The sequence below is a fragment of the Monopterus albus genome, unplaced genomic scaffold, assembly GCF_001952655.1.
Source record: "Monopterus albus unplaced genomic scaffold, M_albus_1.0 scaffold132.1, whole genome shotgun sequence".
NCBI lineage: Eukaryota > Metazoa > Chordata > Actinopteri > Synbranchiformes > Synbranchidae > Monopterus > Monopterus albus.
Genome location: NW_018128012.1, coordinates 826413 through 852679, shown reverse-complemented (window position 1 = coordinate 852679; position 26267 = coordinate 826413). Strand labels below are relative to the sequence as shown.

Below are 26267 nucleotides of genomic sequence, written 5' to 3'. Positions count from 1 at the left end.
CTGGAAACCTACAGTAAAACAATATTTTACCAACTCAGAACACTTTGTTAGCCTTAGATGTCTTGGATGAAACGTGAAAACGTAAACAGTGATTTGAAGGACACGATGGAACAACATTAACTTTCTCAATATATAACCACAAACGTTTCCCAACCATGATGTAGTGTTTCAGCGGTCTGATCCAAACCACGAGACATGGAAGTGAACCCCGTCTCTGGTGTCAGAAGTACTGAGTTTTGCACACCAGACCTTCTGTGCAGTAACACCCTGGCATGTTTTCAGGCTTGGAAGAAAAACATAAACCAGGCAGCAATTACATTTCATCCACAATGTATCTGACAGAGCAAATTGACAGTAAAACGTACGTTGTAGCATACAGTGTTCCATTACTTGGACTCACTGCCAATATCTGGTGCATTTACTTGTTTTCCTGACAAGTGCGATGAAGATCAGTTTTCCTAAAATGGATAAAATCCTTAATTTGATTCTATTTTTCGAGTGTTTGCTTCAGCTCCACTGATTTATATGTTATTTCATCTGCCACTTTGCAAACTTTGAAATGGCACTTGAAATTTGCTTTCCAGTTGGATGGAAGTGCTGCATGTCCCTGCCTGTTGTCCTCTCTTTCTCTCTGCTTTCCTCCCACTCTCCATGTCTCATCAGGAGTGTCATCAGCCCCCACTCCGGTTGATGCCTGTTAATATGGCAGCGCTATTGTCTGCTCATTCGTTGCTGCTGTCTCTATTGTTTGCTCTCGCGCTTGACAAATTCATCAAAGGAAAATGAAAAGAAACGGGAGAAAATAGCTGCAAATCATGTTGTTTTGTACAATTCACTGCAGAAGTCTGGAGGGTAAGCCTTTGTCTTCAAATGGTGCACAAAATGTGTGTTTGCTTGGCCGTCCTGCACATATATCATCTGTTCTGCCACTAAGCCGGTGGGATGGCCCACTCAGCCACTGAGTGCTGTGTGTGTACAAGTGTAAATACAGTGTGGGTTTCTATATGTTTTTGCCTGAGTATTTGTACAAGTGTCTATTTACAGTACAGCTGTGCTTGGTGTGCGTTAGTACCTTTGCTCTGTGGAGGGTTCTGGCTGCGGTCTCGGAGGATGTTGATCTGGTAGACGGCTCCGTACGGCTCAAACAGCTCCTTCAGCTCCTTCTCTGACCAGGAGCGTGGGATCTGGCCCACGAACATCTTGATAGCGTCTGGATCCGGCTGGTCTGAATGCTCCAGCGCCCCATTCATCTTCCCGGCCGTGCCGTTACTGTTGTGGAGGCAGAGGACAGAATATGAAAAGCTTAAAAAGACACCATAATCATGCCACAGAACCAAAAACCTGAGTAGGACAGTATAGTACCAGTATTAATTATGTGGTGCTACGCGCTTTGAATCCTGAATTGGGCACTGTTACTGATGTGTGCATGTAAAACCACTTTAAACACACAAAAACCTGACCCGAAGGATGACCTCTACATTGTAAGCTCTCTGTGCACTGCCCTGCAGTTTTGCACAGCCAAACTAATTTCACATTGCACAGAAGGTGCAGTTCCCCAAACCACAGTCCTGCTTGTTCTCATGTGTACAAACTACAAATCTAATGATTTAGTGTTGTTGAATTTCTACACACAACACTGTTATACGATTTTAGCTTGGCACTTAGAGCTACAGGATGTACCTTAATAAGGTAGCACAAGCATGAAACTCCACATCAACCTGCTCTGCAGCACCCATCGCTCCCTCTTCCTGCTCCACTGTGCTCTGCTAAGCTCCGCCATGCTCCAGATATTTGTCATTATGAAATGACAACAAATGAGAATTCAACAAAACTTACAGAGCAAGAAGAAATAATTGAAAATCTGACTGGTCAGAGAGATCGATACCGCTCAAAACCTTTTAGAAGATAATATCTCTGCACTGCAGCCAGCGCTGCTCAATGAGCCACAGGGGCTTCGACAGCACATCTCCACATTAAGACAAGTTTTGGAGCAGATTTCTACAACAAAAATATCTGACAAAAATTACACATTGTCACTTTAAAAGTTTTATTTACTGCACAAGGTAAAGTAAAACAAAGGGCATAGAACACAACGTGAAGTGTGCAGTGAAAGCTAGCAGCAACAGTGTTTGTTACCATGCAGTTGTCAGACAAACAAATGCGTTTAAAGTATCATTTTCTGAACCTTCAGCCACTGGGCTGAGGCAATTAGTGAACAGGGAAAGAAAAAAAAAGTGAAATATCTTAGTCAAGACCCCAAAATCTTGTTGAAAACTGATATAGGTAAAATGTTCGAGAGCTCCCTCAGATTTTCATTCACCAGACAGTGTAAAAGCCCTTAAAACAGCTGCAGGCCATAACAGGGACACTCAAACCCAGCAAGAGCCACACTAATAACATTTCTCAGGTGCCTTAGCAGCTCCTTATAGCAGAGTACGACAGCTTTCAATTCAGGCTTTACAGACCGATATCCCTGAAGCTGGCAATTTTTATATATACTGACCAGGCCCATCAGCAAACTGACTTATTACTCTGATCCTAAATATGGATTTTTGATAATAGAGATGCAGTGATGGATCCATCCTGGATGTCAGTAAACCCTCACTGAAGGACTGAGAACAACATATTACAGCACAACAACAAAGGCAACACACAAAGACCTACACACAAGACACAAAGTGCCTTTGCGTTTCATTTTACTGTATCCATTGACATCTGCTGTTGTACGTGCTGTGGTGAGGAGCAGGGACACTTTCTGAATGTACAGACCTGTCACCCGCCACGCTGCACCTCTGAGTGTGAGTGAGAGCAGGACATGCAGTGTGCAGTGCATTAATGTGAGGTTGTGTGTAAGGGCCTAGACTGCAGAACCAACGCAGTGACCCTCCAGGTCCTCTTAACAGGACACAGATGCTTACACGCCAATCAGTTTGGTTATAGTACGTCCACATCTGGAATGCATATGAAATGGAGGTGAAGTGCGCTCACCCTTTTCACAACACAACACTTATCTTCACAAAACATGCTACTCTGTCCATACGTTTGGAATGCTAACTCGAGCAACAGCGTGACTTCTTTTGGACGCATAAAGGCGAGTAAAGGCTTTCGAGGGAGAATGCCTGACGGAGACGTGAACGGCACCTGAGCACAAATGAGGCAAAGCGTGACTGTGTTTTGAAGAGAATCATAAGCACATGGCTAAAAATACACACATACACTGACACACGCACAAATCACTGCCATCAAGGCATGTGGTCTGTTCAGGATGTGTGAAAACCAATTTAATGAAACTAAAGTCAATGGCTGTGCTGTTTTATTGCTGTACTTTCCTTTTTGTTATCCTCGGCATGAGAAAGAAAGAGCATTATCTTAAGAGGCAAAAACAAAACAAAGCCAAATCCTGGGCTTGGTGAGCTGACAACACTAATACCACATTTTAAAGCCCAGCAAGAGAGAAAGAGGGAAAGAAAGGAGGAGAGGAAAAGAGAGATATGGAGAGAGAGAGTGGGAGAGAGGAAAAATACATTCAGACCTTTGAACACGGGCCATCCATCTTTTGCAGAAAGAGCCAAGGCGCTCAGCAGAAACGCCCAATTCTTTAAAGGACTTAAAGGACATGTCAAATAAAACGCCAGAACCGGAGAAGGAGTCAACGAGCCAAACCAGGGCTAACAGTCCTCGGGGCAACAAATGCTTCTCACTAAGCTGTCCGATAAATCGCGGTGGCCCTGGCCCTGAGGGAGCCCCACGGGTGCCGGCTGACTGGGGAGAGGAAAAAAGGGAGGAAGGCAAGGAAGGGCGAGAGTCCGTGCCCCTATCACTGGCTGATGTTTAGGCACCTAAATGGTAAGGACGACTGTATCGGATGAGCCTCGGCGGTCGCTGGGTTCAGACTGCAGCACCTCATCCCTTCGTCCCCTGACACACACACAGAGCTGATGTGTGTGAAAGAAGCTGGAGACAATCCCTCATTGTTGGCTGTTTACATGAGCCTGTGGGGACTGAGCGAGTCCACGGGGGAGACGATACAATAGGCAGTGTCAGAGGAGTGCCTCCCTCGTCCAGGACACTGTCTGCCCTGTGCTCCCTCCACCATTCACTCAGCCTGCTACGACAATGAATAGCTTCACACTTGCAGCCATAAGGCATACAAATGCTTACAGAGCTGCTTGTGTAGATTGCATGCTCTGTCTTTTCTCGAGGTGCTTGGAAGTAGGTGACTCCCTGCACTACAAAGGAGTGAACGCCTCTTCCATTGCCCCTGTGGCCAAGACTGACAAGGTGTTATTGCAGGCAGACGAAGCTTCAGTGAGTGTGTGTGTAGATGTTTGTGCAAGTGTGTGAAGCTCAGCAGGAGAGAGTCCTGGGGCTCAGATTAAGTCATTGAGTGGATCCACTCCTGCCATAGCCTCTCCATCTCCCTCCCTCTTCTTCCTCTTCTTTTCCCGCTCTCCCTCTCAATTTGAGCCAATTGTTTGACTTAATGGCTTAACTATTGTTTCCATCACTCCAGTCTCCCTGCAGCAAAAGGCCGTGACTGAGGGCTGATCTACGCTGAGAGTGTGTATATGTACGTGTGTCTGTGCTCAGCCAGACTGCAAAAAAGTGTCTGGATAGGTCTTTGACGCAGCTGCTGAGGGCTGTTATTCCCTCACCTCACACTCATATTAGACAGCAAGTTCATTCATCTAGACCACAGCTGCATGATACTGGCCATAAAACCTTATAACGGTTTATTCATTCATTCGTCTTCTTCATTGTACATTTCCAGCTCCTCAGACCTCCCCCCTCTGTTAATGGAATTGTTCAACATTTTGGCCAATAAAGTAATTGGCTTTGTTTCCGACAGAGAGATGAAAAGATCAATATCCATCTCATACCATTCAGGATGTGGTTAGAATACAAACTATAAGGAGGGGGGCTTGTCCAAATTAAAAAACATGCCTTCCAGAGCCTTATTTACACGATACCTCTTGTTTGTTTAACTTGTACATGAACGGAAATGTAAAAACAATTTATGGCTTTGGCAGGAGGAACAACAACGTCCGGAAATTAAATTTTCTGAATGCTGCACTCAGTCACCGCACTGATTACATGAACTGTAGTAACCTAATAAAATCCATGTATATGGTGCATGTAGCAGGTCAGTGGTGAGGGCTACCCATGAGCTGCCTTTGGACTGAGAGCACAGTGAGGAGACGGGCTCTGTAGTGCTGTCTTACTGCACAAACAGTCAAATGTTTTAGAAAGAGTTCTTTAAAGCTCCTTAGTATTAGCTTCAACAATATATTCATTCATCTTTAATCACACGCTGTGTTAGCAAACATTTGCCTTTTTAGATATTCAACATTATCATTCATTTGGAGTTTTATTTCCAACGCCCCTCGTCAACCACCTGGTACTGGCTCGGCTGTACTCCACCCATTTGTTTTTCCATCGGCCAAATATTGGGGATAGTACCTGGCACCTGTTATTATCTTTGGTATCACCTTCCTTCAGGTTCCAAGTGAGCTGAGGTGATACCAAATGGTGACTTGTAAACTCTGCAGACCAGTGATTGGTCAGAGAAATTTGTCACTACCCACGTGGCCATCTTGCCACCGATGAAACTGGGTGTTTACATGTGATGATATCAGCTGCTTGTTCATCATTCATTGACAACAGTAGCTGCTACTTCTCTTTCAGGTGTTATGGAGGGGAAAATTCATGGTGACAGAGGCTGGAGGCCTCTGTTATTATATAACATAACCGTTATATTACGTGAACCACAACACCAAGCATCTTATCTCGTAGCCCATAGGTTACTGAATGTGATAATACAAGCACAACGGCTACAGCTATGCCTGCTAAGTAGAGCTAGCTAGCTGACCTGTTAGCGGGTCATCACATCTCCGAAAATGTTGGAGCAAATTTGTAACTTGCATTACTCAGATAGACTGACCACATATTCGAAAACTAGATGGTTAATTTCTTGTTGAAAAACCATCAAAACGTAATAAAACGGCATAATAACAGTCCTAGGATGATAACTTCACAGTAGTCTCATATGGCGGCACTGTGACAACCAGCTACGCTGCAGGCGACTATCTGGTACCAAAGGCGAGTAGAGCTGAGTAGAGCTGAGTAGAGTAGAGTCAAGTTGATCCAGTAAAAATAATCTTACCGGAAAAATGAGCTTATTGTCCAACAGTCACCTTCATCAGCTCCCCAGGAAAATATGTGCCCCTTTTGCTTCCAAATGCTCCACATCTTTACCAGCCAGGCGCTAACTCTGTCTATTTGTCATGGGCAGGTGGTCTGGGTTTATCTGGGCGTTTCTGCTGAAAACAAAGAGCTGAGACCGAACCAAAATGCTGCTGCTGTGTGCCATAAAACCAAAACAATGAGCTGAAAGGTGCTAAAAAGCTGCGTAGAGCTGACGAGAACTGCTGAGTCTCAGTGGTTTGCATAAAAAACAATGACTACAGCTTTGAGTGCACACAATCACAGCACTGACCTCAATAGCTGACTGATATCCCCACTGTCTGCTTTGTTCACAGCTGCAGTCCAACAGGTTACCAGACAGGAATGTGCTAGACACACACAGTAGGACAGGGACGCAGAGGACAAGCGAGGCAGGTAAAAAAAAAAAAAAGCAGGAAGAAGTGGAGAAGACAGATGCAGATGAGCCAGGTCTAGAAGTAAGCACAGCTCAGAGCTCAGTGTGGGCTCAGTCTGAAACCAGGCACGTACACACATGCAGAGGCTACGGTTGAGGCTGGCTGCCTTGATCCCCCTGCTGTTCTCCCCTTCTGTTTCTGCTCTAAAACGCACATCCTCTGACTCCCGTAACCCCTCAGTTGCAGCTCACACACACCACAAAATAACAGTAACACACACACGTCAGTGGGTTCGTGAAAGGGCCGAGCTGTCGCATACTTCTTCTCATTGGCAGTGTGTAACGGTCCCATGGGGGAACTAATCTTGTTGACAAGCAGAGTGAGAAACATCAGCTCCCCCCAAGGGAGCATGGTGACCAAGGTCAGCTCAACACACATCCTGATACCCACACACGCTGACATGTTAACACACACGTACAAACCCGGATGGTCTTTCATGCAAACTCTCACAAAATGTGGAAGACGCTGGAACAAAATCACACACTGGAAACTGAGCAACATGGGAAATGTATCAAGTCTTCATTTTGGGTTATTTCACATTTGAAATTTCAGTTTTTCTCTAACTGGTTTAAAGTGGCTGAGACTCGGATCAACATGCACTGTTCTGTAAATCTGAATCAGAATCTGATGACAGCGGACACTACCAAACACATCTGACTAAACCACACCCACACCACGCTGATTAGCTGAATTTTTGAATGTTAACACTTAATAAACATTTAATTTTTTTAGTCATGAATATTTATTGGCTTTGAAAGCGAAACCATATTTTGTAAAATGGATCTTCTCCTCAGTGTGGAACATGCAAAGAGCCCTAAACAGGGCTAATACACAACTAAATACACACACAGAACCTTAAACGTGCATTAAATGCACATACAGAAAACTCCACATAATCAGTTTCATTGTCTTGAATATTTTCTGCCTCCGTATCAAAGTGTGAACAAGATTAGCAACTTCTCTGCAACACACCAGAAGAGACGTGCCTTTTTCCCATGGATCCCAGCCCGTAACAGATTTTTTCACCAGCAGCGCGAGGAGGATTAGAGACTCAAACTAAATGAGTGCCGTACTGTAGTGACTGATTTATTTGGAACGCTTTTAGTTTTCCTGTAACTGACTTACAGTGAGGCAAACTGGCTCCCGGGGGCCCAGATCGAGCCGAATGAGGGAGTGTGATATTGCCTGTGATTCACTTGAACTTTACAATAAGCAATATTCCACCCACCTTGGGTATAGTGCTGCAATAACAGCCACTGGTACATACTGTATACAGCATGTTTCATATATTCATTACCAACATTTCACTGCTATATGAAGGAGGCAGCTTTGATGGGACTGTGACCATCTGAAATACACAGGTCTGTGTGAGACACACAAACGTGTGTACGCATTTGTGGTTGCCATGGAGACATGGCAGTACATGTGACGCAGGGAAATGATCAGATAAATGTCACAGTAGCTAATGAAGCTGCACTGGTGCCCCAACGCTCAGCTAGCTCTGTGCTAACGAGCTGCCACACGCTGCTGCCCGCTAATGAGAGAAGACACACACACACCTGGGCTCACACACACACACATATATATATGTACACAGTGTGAAGAAAACACAGACACGTGACATACATGGGTACAAGTGAAATGGGTCTCATTTTGCTTGATTCTTATGTCTCATATCTTCCTGCACGCACTGTATAAAACACTGCAGGAGCTCGCGCTGTTTCCTCAGAAATAAAGCCGCCTTGTTAGATGCTGCAGGTGCTCGCTCATGCAGGGTTGGGATCTGTGGCTAATTAAGCTGTCTTGATATGGATACTTGAATTATACTGAAAATTAGTGACAATGTAAAACCTTGGAGGAAAAGAAAAATTTCTCTGTGATGAAAATGGTTCAGTGCTTTTCATAATTCAGTCGCTGCAGCTGCTTTTGAAGAGATGAGCTATAGGAATAAAAACTGACATTCCTCCATTCTAAACATAGATATTCACCTTTTTCATAATCTATTGTGAGGTTGCTCAAAAAAGAGCCTAATAAAGTCTGTTTAGGAATGTCATATCTCATGGTATATCTGTATGAATACCTTTTAAAAGCCCTGGAAACAACTAGCAAGTGAACTTAAGTTTTACAGTAAAATATCTTATAACTGCCCTTCAAATGTCATTTTTGTATTTAGAGTTTTATAAAACCCGCATTTTCAAGTGTCGGGGAAAAAACTAAAGTTGCACAAATTTGTATTTAAGAAACACAACTACACTAGAAGAAGAAGAAGAAGAAGGAGAAGAAGAAGAAAAAACTGCCTATACGAGCATCGTTTCAACAGAAATACAGGTGCACTGCCTGTCTCCTTATTCTGACAAATCCATATGGTGGCCTGACGTTATACGTCGTCAATTTAATCATGCCGAAGTTTAACTATTGCATCATATGCAGCTGTCTTTATTGATTTTTAAATACCCAGAAATATGTTCCCCCCACTCATTTGCATTGATTACTGATGTTTGAATAGTTACACTGAACAGCTGGCTGACAAAATTCTTAGTCCGGTAGAGCCCTGGTTAAATCCCAAACTGATCTGCAGTTAAATCTTTAATGTTTTATGAATCCTGTTGAGAGACAACAGTTGTTTTTTACACCTCCAATTTCTCTGCACTTAATAAATACAATCCAAACATTCCTCATCACACGAGGACCTGTAGTGAAATGTGTCCTCTTAAAGCAGGAACCACAACAGCATTCAAATAAGATCCAGGTGAGAAGCATCTTAAACAGATATTACCCTTTAATTCAAGTATTTTCAAGTGAAAAACGAGTGAGCCTTCTGTATGAATCACTACAAATGAATCGCCGCTGAGAACTCAACAGAAAGACAACAGTTACACTGAAAAATGATATTTGAATAACTCAGCTGCAACTCTAATCAAGCTGAAGGTTTTTCTTACCTTCATTTCAAAATGCTTTCCTGTTCAATAAGAGAAAGCATGTTTTTGATGAATGAGGTCCTTTCACAGCAAATGCAAATTTCACTCCACAGTCTGCGCCGTCTGGGCGCACGCAAAAAGAAACTTGAACTGTGTATTAGTCACTGTGCCACCTCCTATACATGCAGTGAGCTTGCATTTCAAACACTACTGGGAGCCTTGACAAACAAAAAAAACCTTAGGTTTCTGTTGAACCTTTTCACCTGCATGCCAGTTTGAACAGTCTGTTAATGAGCTGCAGTTTAGCAGTTAATCAATCAGTCTAGCATTGAAACAATGTCGATAACCTAAGAGTCTAAGAACAAAAAAGTAAGTGCCAAACATACACTGGTGTCAGCCTCGAGGTTGTGAATTTGCTGTTGTTATACTTCCAACTGTTCATCAATTATCTATACCACTTATCCTGAACAGGGTCACGGAGGGACTGGAGCCAATCCCAGCTGACACTGGGCGAGAGGCGGGGTCCATCCTGGACAGGTCGCCAGTCTATCACAGGGCTGACATGTAGACAAACAACCACACACACTCCTAGGGGTGATTTAGAGTCACCAGTCAACCTAAGCTGCATGTCTTTGTATTGTGGGAGGAAGCCGGAGCACCTGGAGAGAACCCACACAGGCACAGAGAGAACATGGAGACGCCACACAGAAAGGTTCCAGATCGGTCGGGGCTTGAAGCCGGAACCTTCTTGCTGTGAGGCAACAGTGCTAACCACTGCTCAGCTGTGCCGCCCTGTTGTTGTACTACTTACACAATAATACACAGAACATATTACACATATTTTCAGTGATGGAAAGAAACTATGTTTATTTACTAAAGTACTATACTTTTGAGATATCTGTACTTTACTTGAGTATGTTGATTTTGTGCTACTTCATACTTTGACTTCACTACACTTATACAGTTTACTCCAATACATTTATTTTATAACTTTAGTTTCTAGTTAGTTTTCAGAATCCGACTAATACAAAAATTGCAGTATTAACATAAGACTTTATTGATTTAAAATTAGCTCGTCCTTTACCGGCTGCAACATTAATTGTGATGTACACAACAGTGCATGAGTAATTAATAATACAATAATATGATAAACAAAATGAGAACTTTTACTTGTAGTACTTTAAGTATGGTTGGATCCTAATACTTTAGTACTTTTATTTAAGTAACCTTTTGAATGCAGGACTTTTACTTGTAACAGAGCATTTTTACGCTACTGTATTGTTACTTTTATTTAAATTTATTTTACACATGTCTATCTACAAAGATATTTTGTTGAAATGAATGGAATTCAGTGGCTGCTTGGAACAGAAGGAACAACACAGTTTGAAAAATCTGTGCCTTTGATATAAAACACAAAGATGATTTTCTACACACTGTGTCACACCCTGGACATCTAAGTAACTTTTATTATTATTATCTGGGGTTAAACTGAGGCAGGACAATCGGAACTGACAAATATTAAATGGCCAAACTTGAACTGGTCAACAGAAGTCAGTAGGTTTGTATCTGCTGGGAGCATATATGTGGACAACAAACACTGTGTGAACAACTAGGGGATAAGGCAGTTGTCTCATTTGAAGATGAAAAACCAGCCTGTAAGGGGTCACTAAAAGAAAGGCCAGAGGGTCATTACAATCAACAGTGCTCTTCCCCTTTGGAGTGTGAATGAGCCAAGTAAATTTCATGCACATCTGGTCTCCATGTTTTCAAGCTTATGAAAGGACAGATGGAGGTGATCACATGGTGTAACCTCTAAGCTCCAAAGATAAAATGTGAAAAATTCTTATCAAACACTGGCTTTGTCCCACTTCTTCCTGCTTCTACTCTGCAGTACAGTTCCTAGAATGATTTTCCTAAAATGATGCTTTCTAGCTCACATCAGCCTGACCTGGGGCTTCTCTGTGTGTGTGTTTGTACACACATGATAGAGGGAAGGAAGGAGAAAGGAATTAAAGCATCTTAAAACCTCAACTCCAGATTGGTCAAATCCAGGCAGCAGCAAAATTCCACCCTAATCTTTAGCACACTTGCTCTCTTCTTCACCCTCCGCCTCCTGCCGGTGTCTTGTTGCTATGGGAACAGCAGTGTTGAAGGGGCATGGGGTGAGGGTGGCTGGGAGTACTGGGTGTTGGGTAGGCGGGTGCACACACACTCATCCTTGACTCTTTGATTTGTGGTGCGTCACCCCCCCCCAGCTCTCAGATCTCTTGCCTTCAGCTCCCTCTCTCTTCTCCTTCCTCGCTCCCCGTTCCTCTCGCTCTCATGTTTGCGGGCTTAATGAGAAACAGCTTGTTTGTGCTGTGAGTCTGCATGTGTGCCTGTGCGTCCGTGTGATGAAATGGCAACGTCTATGATTGTCTGGCATCGCGCTGTGGCTGCATTCTGCCAAAAGTCATCATCTGATTCGCCGAAGGGGATGATGGCCCATTTGACTAATGCTTCTCCACAAAACGGACCAACAATGCAGATCCAATGAGAGAAGAAAGAGCGGATGTGGGCGGAAGCGGGGTGGGATCATATCAGATTGGTACCAGTTCAATTCTGAACCAGATTTGGGATGCAGTTAAAAAAAAAAGCCCACCAGGGCCTTTACAGCATCCTCTGAGTGTGTGTTTTGTGTGTTTGTGTGTACAGTAAATCCTCAATTCTGTGTACCAGTACAACATGTAACACCTCCACTGCTGTGCCCTGCTTGAACAATAAATCCCCCCGGTGTGTTCACGCACATCAGTCGTGACACCTCTAAAGGGGACGACTGAGCAGAAAACCACAGGGTAGAGACAGAAAATGGCGTAATAAAGGCAGTGGAGAGAGACAAAGAGACACAAGGAGAGAGAGGGGAGGGAAACAGCAGCCAGTCGCCAACGCGAAACACCATTGATTTAACAACACCAGTGCATTTGGTGAACTGGCTTCAGCACAATTACGCCCCATTGTGAGTAAACCACTGCACCGCTTGCTGCACAAGGGTTACAAAAGCCTGCATATCACCTCTGCTAGCATTTGGCGAGGCTGTTGTTTTTATCTACGGTGCCAATAAAACTAGAAAACATATGTGAGTTGCCAAAACTGTCCATGCAGCCGTCTTCTGAGGGCGCTCAGGGTGTTCTTGTGGTGAGGACTGGCAGAAACCGCCTCTGACACTTTAATAAACCACCATTACTGCTCCTCACACACACACACACACACACACACACACACACACACACACACACACACACACACACACACACACACACACACACACACACACACACACACACACACAATCTCAGAGGGGAAGGAGTAGTAGTCATGGTGGATGGTGGAAGACGCTGGGAGCGAAAGCAAAGAGGTGAAGTTGAGCACAGTGGAAACAGACAGCCGGAGGAAACATATTTATTAGCTGCATGGGAGGACAGTGCTTTTGTGTGAATCTGTGTGCATGGTTGGAGAAGAAAAAAGCCCAACAATGAGAAGTTCCTTTCCCTGCAAGGACACATCTGTAAGCTGCACTTCATCCTGTAATTTCCCTCATAGATCATTTCATGCTGGTTACAGCTGAGCATGTTTGTGTTTGACATCAAGCTCCCTTTAAACACATAATACAGCTAGGGCATTTTGTTCATGTGTACAACACACTCTTCAGTGTGGTGTCACACTCGAGCTGCACTCAGTGACCCAGGCCACTGTCCAGTGTTTCCCTGCTGTTATCCATGGGAGCGAAGCCACGCTTTGCCAAGTCCGTCTCCCTGTCTCTTCTTGTTTGTCCACTCAGCCCCCGTTTTCTTTCTTTTCTTGCAGCTATTCTTCTTTTGTAACATCCTTCACTGCATCACAGTCACCCTGGGATCTAACAGGCCATCAGTGATTCTAACTACAGACTCCAACGATACCTAACCCTTACTCTTGGTTATTACCAGAGCTGCTTTTCAGCTTTTTGAGAGGAAGTCCCGGCCAGTCATCTCAAGTCCAAGTCACACCTTAATCCTTTCCACTGTAGCAGTCCCAGAACTGGGACGAGATACTGTACAGTCTGTTATTAAAATGCGACCTGCCACAGCCATTTTGATAAGGTCACCAAGCTTCTCCAAAGCTTACCTAGTGACAACAATGGATAGTAGGTTACTGCACTTAGACTGCATCAGGTTTAGTGGAGCTGGCAGGCAGAATGTTCTAGAAAAGGTTCCAGTTCCAACTTTGTTCAGACAAGTCAAACTCAAGTCTCAAATCTTATAAAACCAGGCTTCAAGTTCGAACAAGGTCGTGTAGTTTTTCCCCATTAATGTTGAAATACAGTAGCTGATACATTTTACATTTGAGAGTTTTCTTTGATAATAAGTCCTGATTTCAGAGAATCTCATGATCTTACTAAGAGTTGGGGTTAATTTGTTTATTGCTCATTAATTTGTAATGTTTCCACCTTCGACACTTCTGACTTTATTATATTATTCATCCATTTATCGCCTCCTTGTCTTTTATATACCTTCCTCCCTTCTTCGTGCTTGTCTGATTCCCGTCAGCATTAGAGAAGGAATCACTTGCACTTTGCTGCCCTGCTTTCCCAAGAGCTTTACTTCATAAAATTATGACAAATCATACCCTGAGCCACGTTTATAGAAGGGTTGGGAGGAAATCTATCTCAGAACATCTCCACTGAAAGCGGTGTGATATTACCAATCCTTGGACCTGCCTCCGGAACTGTATGCAGGAGGAGGGGGGTGCAGACAGCGGGTGATAGCATTAAGGGGTTTGAAGATGGGTGGGGTGTTGATTTTCATTAGGTTTTATGGGTTGGAAAAACACTGTCATGCATTACAATTACCACAGGAACAGATGGTTCAGTATGGTTGCATGTTCCATTACACACGCACATGCCCTGTGAGTGGTCGAAGAGTGCAAGTCCTGAAGGGAGCACGATTCTGACGGTAAACACCAGGATGGCATCATCAGGCCGCTCAACGGGAGGAGTTCAGGCTGACAGCTGTGTGGAGGGAAAGGCAGCTGTCCCCTTTCCTAGTCCCTTCTTTCCCTTTTCATCTCTGCCCTCCATTCCAGGTCAGGACCTCCAGAGAAGAATCAAACCTGGATCAGGCTGTTCAACAGTCTCTCTGAGGAGGAAGCCATATGCTGACATATGCTGATAGAGTGGAGAGAGGGAGAGGGATTACCTGATTATGCATGTGTACGTGTGTGTGTGTGTGTGTGTGTGTGTGCATACAGCCCAGTGTCGCTGTAAATTCCCACACATAAACACTGTCAAATCAACACAAAGACCAACTTTTGGAGTGCCAAAACAGACTTTTCAGACACTACATGACATGGTAGACAGACTTCACGTCTTTTTATATCTGTTTCTTTTCTATTTCTATTTTCTTCTGTCCAAACTACATTCATGTCAAAGCCTCTGAAAAACAGTTAGGATACACAGAGAATAATAATGATACCACCTTACACCTAATAGCATCGCACATAATAGATCAATTATCAAAAAAATAAAACACTGGGCACGTATTTCTGAAGAATTCCAACTAAATGCTCTCTTCAATCAAGTCACTCGTCTTCCCACACAATACCAGTGTCGTATTGATCAATTCTACAGTAGTTATGCAACAAAAAACTTGCATCATGCCCATCATGTCAGATCAATAGCAACTCGACATCCAGTCTATAAAGCTATTTTGGACAGACAACCACAAACAGGCTGAGAGCCACCGCCTGCCTATAACATGTTAGCAGACAGTTGCCTGCTTGTCATTCATCTGGGCCACGTTTCTATCCACCTGAAGAACAGACAACCAACATTTATCCGCATTTTAGCTCCGTTTTGATGACACGAGTGACCGCAGTCATCTAAGTCAATGCTAATACGAAAAATATTGTCTGATGACGGTTCAAAACCATTTATCCCCAAACCTGCATTCAGCCATACCAGTGGATTTTATTTTTATTAACTCTGCCTGAAAGCGTTTTCTACAGAACAAAATGTTCCCATGAAAACTGCTCACAGTGAAGTGTGTGGAATAATCAGGGACACTGCTTCTCGAAAAATGACATTTTTTGAGGTTTCAATGGTCTGAGAACAACAATTTAAATTCCTTTTTCTTGCTTTGTATTGTGGTGGCAGCTGCAATCTCAGAGACAGACATCTCAGAAGCTGACAAATAAACCCACAACCATCTGCATGGCTACATGTCATGAGAGGTAAGTGCAGGCATCCTCTCGCTCCCCACTATTTTTAGAGCTTAGCTTTACTTCAGTCGAAGCAGGGCAGGTACAAGGTGTGGCTCCCTACTTCGGAGACTTTACGCTTTAGCTGCGGCATCAGCCACGGCTCAGTGGCTCTGAATGGGGACGCGCTAACAGGCTAGCGCTGCAGTCCCAGAGCCCATTGATCTGTGCTGCTCACTAATAACAGACAGCAGAGACTCCCAGGCTCTCTGGGGCCATTAGGATGCATGAGTGGGAACCATGCTAAATCGGACAATACACAGAGGTGTGTACAAGGGTAAATACAGCAGTTTATATGGAGAATGAGATACACTGTATGCTCAGCTAACATGTAATTCCTTTGGCTAACCTTGGAATTGCATTACTCTGTGTGATTGTCTTTGTATGTGTGTGTGGTTAGAGCATGACTGAGGCTGCTATATTTAGGGCTGCGCTGTTACATTTCCAAGCCATTATCTAGACCTGTGGGGACAAGCTGGGCCTTGAGTGTGACAGGAAACACACATGAATGCATACCAACACACACACACACACACACACACACACACACACACACACAGAGCAGTGGTATGTTCTGGTGCACGCAGACATTCAATCAACCTACATCCTGAACAGAAAGAGGAGAGAAATGGGGAGCTTTGTCAGCTCTCCATCCCTCTAAATGTTTAATGAACCATCTCTCTCTGTCTCCCTAGCTCCTAACCAGCATCCCAATACCGTCCCTCTAGCTCTCCTGCCTCTCTCACCCTGCCGCTCAGCCCTCACCCATCTTTTCCCCCCACTTCATCCTTGTTTGTCTGTCTCTCTCTTCCTGCAGGCTAACACAAGCCGCAGCGTTGCATTGGTTCAGGATGAGGTTTGAATGCTGACGAGAAAAAAAGAAGAGGAGGAGGAAGTGCTCATCTGCATCCTATTTCTCTTTCTAACTCAGCCTCCTGCTGGCTTGTATTCAGCCTCACCAAATATGTCATTTGCTCTCACTTAACTTTTGACTTGATGTTTGAAAATGATCCATTTGTGGAGCCCATCAGTGCCTTCCTGTGATGGGACAGTTTGAGGCTGGCAGCATCTTGAGTAACCTGAATGGATGCTGGCTCGTGTGTTTCCATCTTAACCACACGAGGAAATCATGCAGCGGTGCTGGTCCAGCTCCTAAGTGCTTGTACTGTTACTGGTAATTTTTTTTGGCATGAAGGAAAAATGTGAAAATGCTGCTGTGGTATTTGTAATCTCCACAGTCAGAACTGTTTTTCAATGGACAACAAGGCTGCACAGGGTCAACGCCACTCTCTTTTACTAGACCTAATCTACGGCACTCTTCTAAAAGAGTGTCTTTATCTTTGTACCTTTGAGTAAGCTACTATTACCTATTAAACAGCTCAGGCAAAGCTGCATTTGTCTAATAATCTACTCTGAATACACTGTTTACAAGTTTAACATTTAATCTCTGCTGAGAGCTACATTTGAAAACCTGTCACGCTTTAGCGAGCACACATTGGTTAAATTAAAAGAATGGATCCAGGCAGAGCCAAAGATTTGCTTGTCTTAAGTCATACAAATGAACACTTGAGACTTGGCTTGGACTTAATTGCTCTGAGACTTGTCTTACTTGGGATTTGACCATCTAAAACACTTGAATACAAAATGTCTCAAATCTTGAACTGTTTATATCCGGTCAAAACACAACTGGTACTTTCTTCTTGAATGAATTAAAGACTTGTTATTTTCTGTGATTTCTCTGCTTTCGTTTTGCTTGGCTCCTCTGAAGAACATCTTAAAAGTGTAAAATCTCTCATCATGTTGTGAAGATATACACATAAAACACCAGACAAACAACATAGCACAGTTGTGCTCGCAAGCGTGTATTTCTGTGCTTGTGTGTGTGCAAATGCGTACGAGTGTGGGCGTAAGCAAGCAAGCGTACTTCTACTCCCAGCCCCAGGACTTCAAATTATCCCGAGGCTCCTCCAAAACGCACTTCAGAATTTTTGTCTGCTTTCCAAACTCATTACTTTAGTAGGGCAAATCAAACAGGGCACATTAAATGGAACTCAAACATGAAGAGACTGGAGTGCAGGGGGAAGAGGAGTGTGTGTGCCAGAGAGAACGCGATCGTGCCTGTGTGTTAATTAGCAGGACTCTGCTCTAATTATTGGCCTATGAATAGCCATGTCCGGTGAGGAGTCAAGGTTAGACACCTGCGCGGCCGTATTGACGCAGGGGCGAGCTTCTTCTCAGGGTCTATCAAATTACACTCATTTAATGTAAATACAATATTGGCAGCCTCATCTGCTAGTGAGCCAACAGAGGAAACCGAGTGTGTGTTAAAGAGACAGCGTGCGCATCCAACATGGATGATGTCAGAGCAATTAGAGAAGACATGAATCATCACTGGGGAGGTAATGACCTCGGAGCGCCACAGAGGAGAGTCAATTACTCCATCATACCAGAACCTGGCAGTATTACACATTATTTATTACTCATTTGAAAAGTGATGCTATGACTCTGTCGTGCTCTGCAGTAACATTAATTTGTTATAATCCTCAAATTAGTTTTTTGATGCACCCTTTTAAATTTGCAAATAGAATTCTTGCTTAAGCCAAGAGTGCGTCTGAAGACTTTCAAAGGCCAAACTGACTGTGAAAAGACTCACAAATTGAACAAACTGAATGGGTTTTGCAGGTTACAGTCAGTGACATTCAGGTTTATGTTGCTATCCAGATCAAACCACTGTGTCCAGATTCTTCTGGCAAAACGCATGTTTGAAAAGCAGGCTGCAGTGGCGCCGGAGCTCGATCCAGAAATCTAGGGACTTGTGTGATAAACAGGCTAACATGAAGAGGTGGAAAGTAACTAAGTACATTTACTCAAGTACTGTAGTGCAAGTGCAATTTTGAGGCATCTGTGCATAAGTAGTTTTATTTTCTGCTATGTCATACTTCAACTTTACATTTCTGAGAAAAATATTGCACTTTGTGTTCACTACATTTTAGAAATAGGTTAATAAAACGAAATAAAATAAGATTTATGGTGAATTGGTGTAAAATTCACAAACTACCCAGCGCTAATTCAATTTATAAACATATTAAGTTGTTAAACTTTATCTTTACCAGCTGCAAACATTAAATGTGATGTACACAATAACGCATCGATAATTATTATTGAATAATATCACATACATCAGTGTCAGCTGTGCCGTTTTGCCTAATGAGTACTTTTACTTTTGGCACTTAAAGCATATTTTCTGCTAATACTTCTGTATGTTTACTTAAATGACATTTTAAATGCAAGACTTAATTGTAACTGCTACTTTTGCTTAAGCAAACAATCTGAATTCTCCTTCCATCACGGCTAACATGTACCATATGTCTGTTTTGTAGATGACTTCAAGGTCTTAGTGTTTGCGGTTTTGGCTTTACCAAGGAAACAGGTAATCAAACAACTTTTATGTCCAGTTTTTTTTTTTTTACTTTCTTTCCCACAAAATAGTGTAAACATCCTCTGAATGAAAACTACAGGTATGACTCTCCAAGGACGGAATAAAAAAAGAAAAGTGTGCGGAGAAAAATACAGCATTCTGTAACAGTGGAGTACCTTTGTGCACTCCACTTCCAGTGGAAGAATTTCAGCACTGACACATGAATGGCCTTCTTGATTCTCAGTGTGTGTGTTTGAACAAAGAGAGCATTCCCTCGCCAACAGATCAATACCCGGGATCCATTCTGGTTTGTTAAGAGTAATAGGCCTGGATCTGAAGAGAGGGGAGGGAGGGTGGTGATTTAGCCAGGCTACACCGGACCCATTTACTTCTCAGCTACAGCTAACAGGGCTTCTCCTGCCACCAAAACACTTTGTACTGTCATCACAGCGCTGTATACAGCAGAAGAAAAATTACCCCCATTATGTAATCTCTATAATGATTCCTATTGAGAAAGCAGAGGCTACAACAGCGGTACAGTAAATTACACTAAACACCATTACTCTTGACAGCTCCTTTTGAGTGTGTGTGTGTGTGTGAATGTCTGTGTTTCAGAGATAGTTTGAGGTGTGTGTGTGTGCGAACGTGTTAGGTGAGTGAATGATTGAGTGTGTGTGCATGAGTGTGTGAGTGCTGCTCTCACAGCGAAATTAAACTGGGGCTCAGGTGAGAAACAGAGCAATGCTTCAGCACAGAGAGAGGAAGAGGAAGAAGAAGAAGGGGTGGCGAGGAGTTAAACACTCCAGGGAATGTGCAGATGATGTAGAATAAGTCTGTCTGGGTTAAAGGAAAAAGGGAGGGCAGGACAAAGGGAAAGAAGACAAGGGAGACAGAAAAAGAAAAGGGGAACAGAGGGAGCTGATGGGGAGATTGAGAGATGGGGAGATTGATGGCATGTAATGATGAAACGGATGGAGGACGAGACAAGAGAGACATGCACGTCAGAAGCCATTACTCATCTGCAGCACACACACACACAAACACGGCAAACGCCACCCAAGGGTGCCGGAGGAGCTGTCTACCACCCACTTCTCTCTATTTCTCTCACCTTTGTTCTTTTTCTCTCTGTCGCCCTCCTGTTCTTCCCACCCTCCGTCTGTGCTTCCATCTTTTGCTTTCCTCCTCTTAGTCTTTGGTCTCTCTCTGGAGATTCATACTGTATCATTCCTATCAAATCATATTACTCATCACAAGCTGTGAAACCGGTGTATACCATTTACATTTCAAGTGGAGTAAGCAATGGATAAGATATTGCAGGTTGAAAAATAATCAGATGTATTGCATTGATCTTGGATGAAACCCCAATCCCACAAACCACGTGTTGTCAACTGAGATGTCAGACTTTTCTTTTTTGCTGTGTCATTATACAAGAAACCCAGAGGCAAACTGCCAGGCAGACAACAATGTTTAGTCTTGTTTTAAAATTCCCTTAATTAAAACATGTCCTATATGTAAAAGAGTTGGCACGAAGGCTGCTCTGTCATGTGTTGCATTTAAACATCTTATCACACTTTTGATTGTTGTTATGAGTCAATTATTGTTCTATACCGAGACTTTCAAATGTTGTTGCTGTTACTGTTATTGTTTTGTGTGGACCCTATGAAAACTAAGCTGATGGGGATCTGAATAAAGGAATAAATGGGTGGAGTGTTGGGTGGCTGCTCTGCAAAGTGCACTGGACTGTGGTGTATTTAGGGAACAGATATAAATTTGTTACATTTCAGTAAAGATAAAACACATCATAAGATAAATAGCTTTCTCTTAGGGCCCTATTAGGGTCTGATCAAGATGTATGGTGTTTGGGTGCGTCCATATCCATTTCGGTAATTTGAAGATGAGGAAAAACTGTTCAAGTGCCCGTGCAAGTAGCAACAGGGCTGTACTTGATCTCCTCATTAAAGCAGGGGTGTGTTTTGGGCATAACATGCAAATATCCAATCTGCCAAATCAAATCAAAATTTGTTTATATAGCACTTTAAAAACAACATCTGGTTGACCAAAATACTTTACAAGGGCAAGGCAAGAACTAAAATAAATAATATCAATACAGGAATAAAACAATCGGTGTGTAAACATCCCCTTTATGAGACATGTGAGTTTGAACATTTGGCGGACTGCTAGCATACTGGCGGACTTGTCAGGTCGTACATCAGTAAGATTTTCCACTGAGGAAATGCAGTCTGACATGTTTGTTCATATACCAGCGTGTAAAAGCACCGCTGGTCAACTAAGCCAATTAAATTTCTTGTTATGGTCATAAGCCAATTCTCTAAATATGATCAGAAATGGTATTTATTGTACATACATATATATTGATGTGCACAACACCCAATGAACACAATGTCATCTTTTTATTTTTTAAGTTTTGCATGTCCTGCACAGCGCATCCCAGGATATGACAAGCACAGTGCACGAGCATTGTGCATGCACCTAAGACAGTAGCGCAACACGGACAAAGTGCCCATTAACTAGCAATGATGATTTGACGGTTGACCACAGAGCTGATTTTTGCTGCTCAGAGATGCAGTCACTTTGCCCTCATATTATCAACACGCCCAAAATTTACCTGGACGTACCCCATTTTCATGTGGACACACCTGCCGGTGCAAAGTTGGCAGGCTGCTGTTTAGGCAAAAGGCAACGTGATGTCACGAAAACGATAACTGTGCAGGTAGGAAATTAGTGGACGAACGTGCTTCCCGCACTGCACTGCACAGCAATGCGTTTGTTGCAAGATAGGGCCCCTTAATGTTGATGACAGTTATGACAGTAGGCTATATACAAACCCTATTTTGTTAAAATCTCCCCAAATCTCCTACCACAGAGACTAAAAGACCAATTTTGCAGCAGTTTGAGCTAATGACTGTAGTCGACTATCGCACAACATGATCATGGCATTACCTCACTTCATACTATGTAAGATAAATTTGTTGTTTTTAATAATGGATGGGCTTCACCACCTCTTGGCCATTATACAAGTGTGATGTGGTTATGAATGGTAGTTTTTCATTAAAGGATAAGGTCAGAAATTTTCTATAATAATAGTGTTTTCAGAAACCTACATACAGACACTAAAACCACCTGAACTGCCTCTACTAACAGTTCATGTCTGTCAGTCCTGGATTAGCCTGTTTGTTTGTTTGACAGACCTCCCAAAGTCTCTGTGGGGCCATCATTTCCTGAAGTTAGCACGAGAAAGAAACAACTGTGCGAGATCTTCCATGAGTGCTTTGTTTATCTTTCACCAGCTCCTCATGCTCAGGTCTGGGGTATGCTAACGCAGAAACGTGTCACCCAGTGCAGTGGTGTGTTACAGTGATTTGTTTTAGTTGTTTTTGAACAGCAATGGAGGTCTGTGGCACAGATGAACAAGATAATTCAGGACTGACAGAGTGACATACATGAACCGTGAGTAGAGGCGATGCTGAAAACACTATTAATGTTGAAAATGGTTGGCATTATGCTATTTAAAACTGTTATTAGCTGATCTGAGATGGCTGTTGACACTGCCACCGGTAGCACAATGCACAATACACAAATTAGCACTTAATCGTGTGAATGATGCAAGTCTTACACTACTTGATTATCAAACACCTCTGTCCACACAAAGCAAGGTTGATAAAGGAACAGTTTTCCTACTTTGGTATGCTGGAACTTGACTGACTCGTGCAATGACCTGACCTCAACCCTACCCAACAATGAACCAGAACACCAAGCTAGGCCTCACTATCCAATGTTGGTGGGTGATACAGGAGGAAGCGGGAGCAAATCGTTGGAGTCAGGATGCATATTCTTGTGGCAAATTCCCCAAATGAATAAACAGATGAATGCCTGTATCATTTGGAATGACATGTTCAACAATTACATGTGGGTGTAACGTTTGGGTTTCCACATACTTCTGGTCATGTTGAGTAGCACCACAGCCAGTCTGTTAGTCATTAGTAAAACTGGCTCTCCTATAAAACAAGCTGCATTCATTTGAAAACCACTGAAGTGGTGTAATATAATTCAGGCACATCTCCATGAGTTAAGTTAGGACTTGGATACAACAGTACAGACCCAACAGTGGACCCTGTGCTGTCATGTAAATGCTTCCTTTATGCTGCTATAGACTTGTGTAGGCCATTTAAAACGGGCCTGCTTTCAACTAAGCTGCATTCACTAAACATCTGCTTAACATCCTGCACACACACCGTTTAATACAATGAGCTGATATGCCGAGCGGCAGACTGTGTGCCATCCTCTCCCTGTGGAGGCTTCAAATGCATCACGCCTAATCAGAGAGGGAGGCTCAGCTCATAGCACCGGCTAGTGCTGCATGCTAATCCTCTGCAGATGAAGACGCTAAGCTAAGTGCAGACTGACAACCATGTGGTGGGAATGGCAAAGGAGGCTAATGCTAACTGCAGCGTCATCTCCTGCCTTCACTGCACACATGCACTCCTCAAAGCTGTATGTGTTTGTGTATTTGTGGCAATAGAATATTTCATGACAAAGTGTGTTTGGAATTTATGTGTGTGTGGGAAGGCTAGCCAACAACAGCTGCATTAAAAGCCCTCGACGTCAGTCTAGCCAGCTGAGATTTAATTTGGCTGTGAGAATCTGTGTGTGTTTCTGTGTATGCGCCTGAGGGTGTGTGCCTGTGTGTTCATGAAGGAATTTGACAATAATACTAACAAGCGCCCTGAGCCAGACAAATGTGGGATGTAAGACAACCTCTCAGCATAAAGACAACTTACACACATAGGAAGAGTTCGGTATGTTTGTGTGATCGTTGTTTCTCAGCGGAGGTGAGACATGTGGCCGTGGCCTTCTCATTAAAATAAAACCCTCTGAAACTTTTCTCATTAGTGTGTCTCCCATGCATGTCTGTGGAGTGTTTGCGTACTAACAGCTCACACTGAGGGATAATTTGTGAGTGGTTTTGGCCCAGACTCAGTTACACTTGCGAGTAGGAAAACAGAACCATCCATCCATCCAAAAGTGTGTCAGAACATCTGTGTGTCTGACTAAAGATTTTGAGAAGAAATCACCCGCCTCAGAAGGATCATAGTGGTGACGCACACCCTCACAAACACACACTAGCTGCCTATGGTTGTGTGAAAGCCACCCCCCTGCCCCCCCAGAAGAACCACAAAATGCTATAATGTCTGCCAGTCAGAAAAGCACTTACACAGAGCTGCCTGCCAATCTCAGCCAACCACAGCCGCCACAGCGCCCACCGCTGTGCCCACTCACTGTCAGTCACATTTCACCACCACACCCACTGCCTGACAACCTGCAAAACGTCTTGCAGCACCCAGACAGCGCCGCTAATTACAACCGCCGCTGCCAACTGCACGGTACTAACCCTCTGCCGACCAAAACCACAACTCGACATAATGTAATCGCCACTGCCAGAGCTCGACATCCACGCAAATATACAGCCAAACCCGGGACACCAAACCCTCCTCGCCTCACATTAGCGTCCCGCTTCCCCTCTGACATGTTACATCCCATTAATGAGGTGTCACCACTAATATTTGGGATGTTAATTTGTGCCGCTCCTGAAGCAGCTTTGATCCAAACAGAGTGTGACAACTTTAATGACTAAACAAAACAGAGGACAAACAAACCTAAAGACCTGCTGCTAAATCATGGCAGGGTGGTCTGCAGGGAGACGGCTCTTAAAGTGGAGAAAAGCAACCAACGGAAGCTTTTTATGCAGTTTTGCCATCATTACGCCGGGCGAGGTGAGACCCAGGCTTAATTAGAGCTGGGATTGATTGAAATGGTGTGTTCTTCTACTTTCAGACTTACACAGGGAACAAATAGTGAGAAGAGTGAGAAAAAACCTTGTCAGGATGATCCTTAAAAGAGGCTCTTTTTGGAGCAGGATTTGAGTTTGGGCCTGGAGAAATGTAACTTGATCTGCTGTCTGTAACCTCATTGGCAGGTAACCTAACTGGAGAATGTGAATAATACAAATTTAAAACCTAAATCTCAACTGTTTCTTAAAAAGACATGAGAGAGACCTTATCATATAAAAACCTGGACTCCAAAATGTATGTAGCTTATTTTCTTTAAGTCATGGCAGGTTGGTTAGGATGGTAAACATAAAACAAAGTCCTGATATTGATAGACATCACCCAGGATTTCTGGGGACTGAAGCTGGTCTCCATTTGCAGCTGACAACGCTCTGCGTCCCAACTTCAACATTACACTTAGCATTAGCTGAGGGGTTACAGAAAGCAATGAACTTGTCAGGTGAAGTTCGACAGGATGATTGGATAGGGTTAGGCTGGAGTACTTAAAGAAACAGAGCTATTCATGGGTAACACGCACTTTGAAGAAAAGACATAGTTCTTTTTAAAATGCTGAACGCCGTGGCATATCCCCTCTCTTGCAGGAAGACAGCAAAAGCAGCGCCTCATCCTCTCATCACCTCTCTCTTCTTCCTCTCCATCTTTTAAACCAGGTTATTCTTGAGAACCGGGGCTCCTGCCAACTCCCACCAGCTCTTGCCTCTAAATGACAGAGGTAACCCTCTTATATGAACAGCCACTGCTAAAAAGCATGTCATTTTCTCCTGCTAATGTCAAGTGGGAACAGATCAGAACAGGCAGGGGGAGTTAATAACACTGCATTCTCTCCTTGCACGGATCCCTTGGGTGCTCCCGCTTATGCAAACTCAAAGTTTTAGTGTGACCTTCGGCTTTAGTGACTGCCGAGCCATCACCTTGACCCGATCTCACTGTTCCAAAGCCCTCACTCATGGTGGGGGTGGGGACTGACAAGACAACATTTCCTCCCAACATTTAAATAAGCTTGTCTGTCACTCTGTTGCAGTTTTGCCCTACATATTGTAGCTACTTATTTCACAAAGCCAAGCCACACTTATTGAGTGGCTTTCCCTATTGATGTATCCATTAACAGGCTGTTTAACAACCCGGAAAGAAAGAG

The 26267-nt window shown here is 43.4% G+C and overlaps 1 protein-coding gene across 12 annotated transcripts in view; it reads right to left on the bottom strand.

The window, feature by feature from the left end:
• The window catches only part of celf2 (cugbp, Elav-like family member 2), a 202228-nt gene that overhangs the window by 89780 nt on the left and 86181 nt on the right, over window positions 1-26267 (bottom strand). For 11 of the 12 annotated variants that reach the window (XM_020613274.1, XM_020613273.1, XM_020613282.1 and 8 more), the window contains one exon: window positions 1073-1269. In XM_020613274.1, coding sequence (XP_020468930.1) covers window positions 1073-1269 — 197 coding nt within the window. Of the gene's footprint in view, window positions 1-1072; window positions 1270-3532; window positions 3559-26267 lie in introns of those variants that run through there. The other variant, XM_020613275.1, reaches the window with a different exon arrangement.